The sequence below is a fragment of the Sinocyclocheilus anshuiensis genome, unplaced genomic scaffold (genome assembly GCF_001515605.1).
Source record: "Sinocyclocheilus anshuiensis isolate Anshui unplaced genomic scaffold, SAMN03320099.WGS_v1.1 scaffold75, whole genome shotgun sequence".
In the NCBI taxonomy this organism is placed as follows: Eukaryota; Metazoa; Chordata; class Actinopteri; order Cypriniformes; family Cyprinidae; genus Sinocyclocheilus; species Sinocyclocheilus anshuiensis.
In genome coordinates this window covers 1,368,845-1,378,761 of record NW_015549634.1, presented here as the reverse complement: position 1 = coordinate 1,378,761, position 9,917 = coordinate 1,368,845, and the positions used below count along the sequence as shown (strand labels likewise).

Here is a 9,917-nt window from a genome sequence, read left to right as displayed (position 1 = left end):
TGTGTGTGTGTGTGTGTGTGTGTGTGTGTGTGTGTGTGTGTGTGTGTGTGTGTGTGTGTGAGTGTGTGTGTGTGAATGAATGGTAGTAATAAAACAAAAAACAAATCTGACACTGCACAAAAATAATAATGCATCAAAATTAATGTTGTTGCTAATAAGACCTAAGACTGTAATAACTGTAAAAAAAAAAAAAAAAAAAATCTGTTTAGCATTTAGTATATGGAAAAAGATTTTTTGTGGTTTTCTTTTGTTGTTTTTGTTGTTTTATAAAAACAACAGTGGCATTACGTAAACAAACTGGTATTTAAAGGGTTAAAATTCTAAAAATTAATGGATTTTTTTGTAGTTATGATTAGGACCGATGTTGGTAAAAAGATTTATATCAGTGAAAGTGGAAAAATATTAATATATAATATTTTTATGACCTCTGTGTAACTTTTTTTCAATTTACGCACAAGTGTTAAAACAAGTTTATACAATATTTGCCCTCTATTTCATGCATCTTTTCTGCAAAGATATTTAAAAGTAATTTGTTTTTATGTTTACAGCATGTTGAACTTCATGTGTGCTGCACTCGGAACAGAGCATTCAAGAAAAATCAAGAAAAATCACTCATCAAATGTAATGCAAAAATGAATGCATTTAAAGCTGGTAGAATCTGCCTGTATTTTAAAACCATTGAGAGCATTATATACTACCAGTCAAAATCAGTTATATTAGTATCACTGATATATTAATGCTTTTAACTAGTAGTGATAGCATCACTGAGATACTATTGTAGTTTTCATTCATATTTTTGTTTTTTGTTTTATTTTAGTTCAAGTTTTAGTCTTTTTTTGTGTTTTTTTATTGTTTTAGTTTCGGGTACCTATAATAACCTTGGTCAAAATATTGGAATAATTATGATTTTTTCAAATGTTTTTTAGTCTCTTCTGCTCACCAAGGCTGCATTTATTGAAGATGCTGAAAATTCAGCTTTGATCACAGGAATAAATTACATCTTACAATAGATTAACATTGAAATCAGTTATTTTAAATTATAATAATATTTCACTGTTTTTACTGTATTTTTGATCAAGTAAATGCAGCCTTGGTGAGCAGAAGAGACTTCTAGTGTAAAATTGCAATGAGAATTACAAACAAAAACAACAGTAAAACATCTAGATGCACCGTTATTAACTACTGATGCTGATGGTCCTCTAAATAGATTTTTTTTTTTTTTTTTTTTTTTTTTAGGATTATGGTGTTAAATGTTGATTCATTGAAATATACTGCTAAATTCAGTCTTGTGGAAGCGCCGTGTGTCCTGATTCAACTAATCGGATGTAAGTACTTTCACATTTGCCTCTTGGGACATTATGAATTTGTAGCTAAATGAAGCTCTGTCAGTAATCTCCCATCGACTGATAAATCATTAACCGCAGCGACAATCCTCTCACAACACGAGACCTGAACGATAAACCTGCAGGACACACGGTTCATCTAAAACAGACAGAAGAGTTCAGCAGAAGAATGAAAAAATGTAAATAGCTGTAAATTAGCTGTAAATAGCCTCTGTAAGTCACTCGGGGTAATGTGTTTATTCATCTCTCACGGTCTTCAGGAACAGATCAGAATCTCTTATTAAACACTTCAGTCTGTCGTATTTAAATCTAGTGGTTCTGGGGCTTTGGCTCAAATCCCAATGCAACACATACATATTAATACATTAAAGCTGAACTCGACAGCCACTGCACTCTAAAAAAATCTGTAAAAATAGGGCACAATATACTGTATAATTTTAAGGAATTGTTTTTTAATGCAATAGCAGCTAATGCTGTTTTCACGTCAAAATCAGAGTAGCAGAAATCAAAACAAACATAATAGCAATACAACTTCAATAAATGGAGAAAATTATATAAAATATTACAAATACAGCAATTATATAAGCTCTTTCAGTTTGATATTTGTGACCCAGGAGCACAAAACCAGTCATAAGGGTCAATTTCTTGAAATTGAGATTTATACATCATCTGAAAGCTGAATAAATAATATTTCCATTGATGTATGGTTTGTTAGGATAGGACAATATTTGAAAATCTGGAATCTGAGGGTGCAAAAAAATCTAAATATTGAGAAAATCATCTTTAAAGTTGTGCAAATGAAGTTCTTAGCAATGCATATTACTAATCAAACATTAAGTTTTGATATATTTACAGTAGGACATTTACAAAATATCTTCATGGAACATGATCTTTACTTAATATCCTAATGATTTTTGGCATAAAAGAAAAATGTATAATTTTGACCCATACAATGTATTGTTGGCTATTGCTACAAATATACCCCAGCGACTTGAGACTGCTTTTGTGTTGCAGGGTCACATTTGATAGAAAATCTAACATTTTCAAGGACAGGAGTCTTTTTAAAATGTCAATTAATGGCATTTCTAAATAAAACAGTTGCCTAATATCATTTGAATTTTAGCTCAGAGAAAATCTAAGGAGGCTGGAGAAAAGCAGAACAGAAGGACAGATCTGTCTCTAATGGACTCTAATGATGAGACTCGTCTGAAGCCCTGCATAATTAGACTAATTTAGGGTCATTTCCACTAGACACTTCCATCACTATGCCTTTAAACTCTTTAAAAGTCATCATTTATATCAGCGGTTCTCAACACTGTAAAAAATTCCACCTATTGCAACTTAAAAACTTAAGTTTAGTCGCTATACAATAAGTCATTTCAACTTAAATGACATTAAAACGAACATCAAATTGAATTTAACTTATTTCAAAAACTTAGTTTGATGAGTTAAAGTAATGTAAAAACATAAGTTGCCATGATTTACTGATCATATTTTTTTTTACAGTAAACTGGTAGGTCACAATAATAAAATGCAACAACAAATCATGAATATAGTTTAACTTTAGCTGAAGTTTAACTGCAGTTTAACTTGTAAAATTCATCCATCAGTCACTTGTCATATTAAACAGATGCCAATATGAACCAGTGTTATTTCAGTATCATTGAGATATAGTTTTTAGTAATATTTTGAATTAGGTTTTATTTTTATATTTTCTGTTTTCATTTTAATTTTAGTTAAAGTTTTAGTATTTTTCTAAATTATTTTTTGTATTTTTATTTTTGTGTGTTTTTGACATTTTTATAAATTTTTTGCTTTTATATATATAATTTTTATTATTTTTATATATAATACAAATTATATTTATATATATTATTATATTATTTAATTATATATAATTATATATTTTTCAGTTTTGGTTGTATTTATTTAAGTACATCAAAATAAACTAAATGAAAAATGCTGCCTTGGCAACTAGCTAAATTTACACAAGTTTAAGCTTTTAAAAAATATATATATTTTATTTCAGTTACAGTTTAAAAGTAACAAAAATTGTTTTATGGTTTTAGTTTCATGCCCACCCCCCATCCTCAAACAAAACATTTTAACATCAAAAACCTTTTTGTTCACTTTAATACAGTACAAATTTGGGCCACTTGATATGAAAAGTTCTGTCCTGAAGCAAAACCAGTTGAGAATCACTGATTTATTTAACTGCAGTCAAGGCGATGCAAGTTATTGTAGGTTATTGCTTGAAGTTAATTAGTTCAGCTGATCAGGAGTCAGTCTTCATATGTATTCTTGAAGTGATGAATATGTAGAAGAAACTGTTCCAGAAGTGCTTAAGAGGACGAATATCTCGGGAAGGCTTAACATCAGACGGTCAGCATGTGGAAACTGCTAAAACCCTCTCTGTGAAGCTCAGTCTCTAAATTTATACCCTTTAAAACATAAAATATTCAAGCTTGGAAAAGGAAAAAATCTACATAAGCCATCCAACCTCACTAATCGACTAGAAACCCACATATTTACATGATGCAGTCTTTATTCTGTTTATAACTGACTCGAAGTCTGCCAAAACAACTAGTGATTCGCAATTAGCACCAGGTACACAATGGATAAACCAACATTATTGACTTGAGTATGAATGTGTAGTTGAGTTTGAATAATGACTTGAGTCATATTAGATGAAGATGGTCCATAAAAAATGCATGTTTTTCTGATTAATTTTCTCTGGGGAAATCTAGATGCGAAATCTGCATATTTCCATGTAGATCAGGCATATATCAGACAGAATTCATGTGTCTAAAGAAAATAAAAACAGTCATGAGAAGTTTGCACCAAATCGCTGTAAAAGGACTATTTAACAGCTGGTTACTAGTAACGCCTCATAAATGACAGATATCGTTATATAAGAGTGATTTTGTGAAACTGTTGCTGTGCAGTAAATAAACATGACTGGATGAGAATAGAGATGATGTGCAGCTTTCACTCACTGTTCTGGATGGACGTATTCATCAATGTGTGTGCACATGCATCATAAACACAAACTCAATCAGCTCTCACTCACAGCAACTACACTCTTTGACCAACGACATACAGTCATACAAATATGAAAATAATGCACTCAGGTGCAGGTAAAGAAGTACAGTTTAACTTTTTGTCAACAGCACTTACAACTGAAAACTGAAGCTTTTTTTTCCAGAATAGTGAGTTTATATCTCGGAATTCTGACTTCACATCTGGCAATTTTGACTTCATGTATCGCAATTCTGACTTTACATTCTCGCAATACACCTCGCAATTCTAAGTTCACGCCTCGCAATTCTAAGTTTACGTCTCACAATTCTAAATTTACGTCTCGCAATTCTAAGTTTACGCCTCGCAATTCTAAGTTTACGTCTCACAATTCTAAATTTGCGTCTCGCAATTCTAAGTTTACGTCTCACAATTCTAAGTTTACGCCTCGCAATTCTAAGTTTACGTCTCACAATTCTAAGTTTACGTCTCGCAATTCTAAATTTGCGTCTCGCAATTCTAAATTTGCGTCTCGCAATTCTAAGTTTACGCCTCGCAATTCTAAGTTTAAGTCTCGCAATTCTAAGTTTACGTCTCACAATTCTAAGATTACACCTCGCAATTCTAAGTTTAAGTCTCACAATTCTAAGTTTACGTCTCGCAATTCTAAGATTACGCCTCGCAATTCTAAGTTTATGCCTCACAACTCTGACTTAACGTCTCGCGATTCTTCTGACTTTGCATCTCGTGATTCTGACTTTGCGTCTCGCGATTCAGATTTTGCCTCTCGCGATTCAGATTTTTGCGTCTCGCGTTTCTGACTTTGCATCTCGCGATTCAGATTTTGCGTCTCGCGTTTCTGACTTTGCATTTTGCGATTCTTCTGACTTTGCATCTCGCATTTCTGACTTTGCGTCTCGCGTTTCTGACTGCGTCTCGCAACTCAGATTTTGCGTCTCGCGTTTCTGACTTTGCATTTTGCGATTCTTCTGACTTTGCATCTCGCATTTCTGACTTTGCGTCTCGCGTTTCTGACTGCGTCTCGCAATTCAGATTTTGCGTCTCGCAATTCTGACTTCACGCCTCTCAATTCTAAGTTTACACCTCACAACTCTAAATATACGCCTCACAATTCTAAGTTTACGTCTCGCAATTCTAAGTTTACGCCTCGCAATTCTGACTTAACGTCTCGCGATTCTTCTGACTTTGCGTCTCGCGTTTCTGATTTTGCATCTCACAATTCAGATTTGGCATCTTGTGTTTCTGACCTTACATTTCTGAATTCTGCCTTTACATCTCATGATTCTGACTTTGCGTCTCATGATTCTGACTAAGTTTTGCAATTCAGATTTTACGTCTCGCGATTCTGACATTTGTTCTCCGAACTGTGAGTTTATATCTCGCTATTGCAAGTTATAAACTCATAATTCTAAATTTACATCTCACAATTTTGACTATTTTCCTCAGAACTGCAAGTTTGTGTCTCACAATTTTCTCAGAACCATTTAAATTCTAAGTTAATTTTGGTCATTTTTAATGGATGTATGAAGTCAGTTCTGCTCAAGTTCACACAGAATCACATGAACTATCAACATGACTCACGAACTAACCACAAACACACACACTGTCTTCATCTTCAACATCTATTGATTCAGCATCTAAAACCCAACAAACCCAACAGTGTTTCTGTGCATCTTTCTTTACAATAAACGACTTGATTTTGATCTTTTTTTCTCATGCATGGACATTCAGACAATTTTAAGTGTGCAAATACATTTGTTGTGCCACTGTTGTATTGTTTGTGCATAAGGACCATAGCACTGTCATGCCTGCAGTGGAAATGAGATCAGAACCAGCGCTAGCCTGATGATGCTCAAAGTTTCACTTTTCTGCATGGCAAAGCAAACCAGAAATACACACACCAACGTCCTTACAAAACCACCTACAAACATGGCAACGCAGACGAGGCGCTCGCCCACACAATGATGAGCCATTAGCACACTTCACAAAAGCCCAAATATCAACCTGAATTCATCAACGACTGCGAGTGTGATGATGCCTTTATATAATAGGTCTGTAAACAAGAAGTTCAAGTCAACATGAAACGCTATTCACAACCCAATTTATTTCCATAATTTTCAAATTTGCATGATCTGCTTCTGTAATAGAAATATTTCTGAGTGAAAAATGATATTTAACAATACAAAAAGTAGAGTGAGACTTTGGAAATTGACTTGTAAAAGTGGCCTTTATATGCCAGGTAATGCAGGGAAACAGAAAGAGGACAGAAGAAGTTTTGATGAAAGATTATGAAAATAACCATTTCTTTGAACTTGAAGTAATGTACAGAATAATGCTTGTAATACAATAATATCAGGAATGTTCACCGCAACAAATTTATTTAATGTTGACTAATATCAAGTTACTGATGTTTCAGACACAATATTGCAAGATTTTTTATTTGCTTTTGCGGTAACACTTTACAATATGGTTCCATTTGTTAACTACATTAATCAACATGAACTAACAATGAAAAATACTTCTAAAGCATTTATTAATCTTATTCAAAAGTTGCATTTGTTAGTATTATTTAACAGACCAGAGCTAACATAAACTAACATAAAAAAAAATAAATAAATACTGAACCATAATTGCTCATTGTTAGTTTATGTTATTTAATGCATTAAGTAATGAGACTTTATTGTAAAGTGTTACAGTTTGTGTTTAAGTTTGTTTAGGTTACCTTTTATTTGATTTTTTTAACCATTTTTGCTTTGATTGCTTTGTATTTTTATTCTTCTATTTCACTGTGTAAAGTGCTTTGAGAAGCTACAATAAAGTCTATAGCTATAAAATAAAGGTTATTATTATTAATGTTATCAAATTGGACTAAAACTTACTGTCTTCACTCACACTCACACACATAATCAAAAGATTATTTTTGCACTTTTTTGGGGATTTTTTTCCCTACATTGTTACACTTGTGGTTTCAGAAATGATCGGCTTACAAAACGTCTGTCATTATGCTATATTATTACAGAATCTTGAATTCAATCTTTTTATCTTATTAACTTATTTTCTTTCAGTTAGCACAGCTTTTGTATTGCTTTATGGCGCTCACTGACTGTAGGCCTCCTTGATCTGAGCTCATCCACCTCACTTTTTAAGTGAATATTGCCAAAATTATTCACAAAATTCACACCAAAACTGGTGCATAAGCTCAGATTGATGAGGCCTACGATCAATCAGCTCCAAAAAGAAACACAAAACCTGTAAAAAGACTGAATCCAAGATCTGGTAATACATTATGCATTATGAGAGATTTGCAAGCAATTTTTTAAAAGCCAGTCATTTTTGATCAGGAACACTAAATCAGGTAATCAATCAATTATTGATTTTAAGTTGAGTGTTACTGATTTTTTTGAAGTTGAAAATTATTGATTTTGATTGAGTTAATCAAAAAGGACACCTTGAAATAAAGTGTTACCTGTAACTGTAATTTGTTGCAGTTACTGAGGAAAAAAACGTGTAATAAAATTACAGTTACTTATGAAAATGTTAACGTTACAAAAGGCGTTACATCTGAATATTATCACACACATACAGATTTGATTGATTTCTTACATAAATTGCATTGACTGCTCTAAAATATGAGACACCAATGTTTCAGGAGTTTAGGACACATGCTTATTCCATAACTGCTTTATTTCCTATTTGGGTTTATGTATATGCTTTATTTTGTTAAGATTAACTGTTTTTTCCAAGCCATTGTTAGATGCCAGTGTTTCCGGTCATAACTACGCAAAGATTTGAATTCAAAATCAGTATCATAGCTATTAAACTATATCTTGTTATGGTTTTAAATCTGTATTTAACCTCAGAGCGAATAAGAGGTGCTAAAGTCTGATTTTGTGGTGTCTGTGCTTTAAAATAAAATGTTTCTAATCTTAATTTAAGTGATGAAGGATCTTTAAAATCTGACAGTAATCAGTGTTAAGTGCTACTGTAAGGTTAACGCTGCCTGCTTTAAGTGTTTCAAAATGATTAACAGTTGAAAACATTTGTTAGACCGACAGCTTCGGAAATTAAATCAGCGCACATCGATATGGAGTTATCGGAGCGATCTAATGCGGAGTGAGCAGGACCGTTCGTGTCTGCAGGTGTTTTAGGAGGTGATGGATCCACTTACTTTCCTGTAGACCAGCATGTTTGGAGACTCGTCGGCCACACCGTTACTGCTCTGAGCACACGAGCTCGGCTGAGCCATACTGGAGCAGAGGAACAACACCGGATACTCCTGACCCACAGACAGAGAGAGAGAGAGAGAGAGACGGATTACAGACAGACAGCTGGAGCCATAGAACAATGGATGGATGGATAGAGAGAGACAGACAGAACAATAAATAGAAACAATGAACGACAGAACATCAAACTGACATTGACGAACGACAACGGACGGACGGACGGACAGACAGACAGATAGACAGACAGACAGATAGATAGATAGATAGTAGGGCTGAACGATTTTGGAAAATAATCTAATTGCGATTTTTTTCACCAATATTGCGATTGCGATTTAATATGCAATTTTTTTTTTTTTAAGTTCTTTATGTTCTGTATTATTCAACAAAGACAAGCTATAAATCATTGTATAGTATGACCAACACACTACTAGATAGATTAAACATAAATGTTCTTTTCTGTAGGCCAGGCCTATATGTTACGATGAAATTAGGTGATGCATGAATTGATATGAATGACATTTTTATTTAACAACTACAATCACAGTATATTGACTGATTTGTTGAACTTCCAACCTTGTAAGCATGTAATAATTATGTTTAAATAAGCCTGGTGTAAACATTAATATGAATGTCAGTCATTATTGCACTCATTATTTTTGAGGGGGCACGAGTGGGGGGTGGGGGGGTCGTCACATGACACACAGCAGCCACAAAAGCACTCCCGTTTTATTTTTTATTTTTCCTTTTTATTCAAAACAATCCCAAATGCATTAACTATATCATGAAATATCTCGATTCTCACCTTTATAGATTATGTTAGTTGATCTATAGTGTGCGATGGTCAACGTAGCCCAATAATGTAGTCTATTAATTATACATATTAAAAACCTGTCTGTTTACTTAAGTAACAGATATGGGTGTCATGCCATAACATATTTTTAATACGACTGACTTTATATTTAATGTGAATTTAACATTGAAAGTTAATGTGAATAAAAACATTGTAAGTTAAGCTACTAATCATAACACTTTCATTGTACAGAAAGAGAGCAAAGAACATTTCTACATTATCAAAGAACATTTTCACTGACAGTCTAGTTCAAGCACTCTCAAAAACTCCCATTAAAATCACTGAAGCGGTTTACACTGTGAAATATCTTATTTACAGATTCATACACATCTGCAGTTTGTTGTTTCTAACGAAAGAATTCGCCAGAAAGCGGTATTCAGTCAGCCAGCCAGTGAAGAAAACACCGGCATTTTATCGATGACTCATCTGAACGCCTCTGATTGGTCATTGCATTCATAAGCT

General features: G+C 33.3%; 1 protein-coding gene across 1 annotated transcript in view; it reads right to left on the bottom strand.

Annotated features, from left to right (window-relative positions):
• LOC107659702 (regulator of G-protein signaling 7-like) overlaps nucleotides 1–9,917 on the bottom strand; it is a 56,375-nt gene that overhangs the window by 43,865 nt on the left and 2,593 nt on the right. Inside the window, exon 2 of the mRNA XM_016448726.1 lies at nucleotides 8,551–8,658. Coding sequence (XP_016304212.1) covers nucleotides 8,551–8,628 — 78 coding nt within the window. The 5' untranslated portion in view covers nucleotides 8,629–8,658. The remainder of the gene's footprint in view (nucleotides 1–8,550; nucleotides 8,659–9,917) is intronic.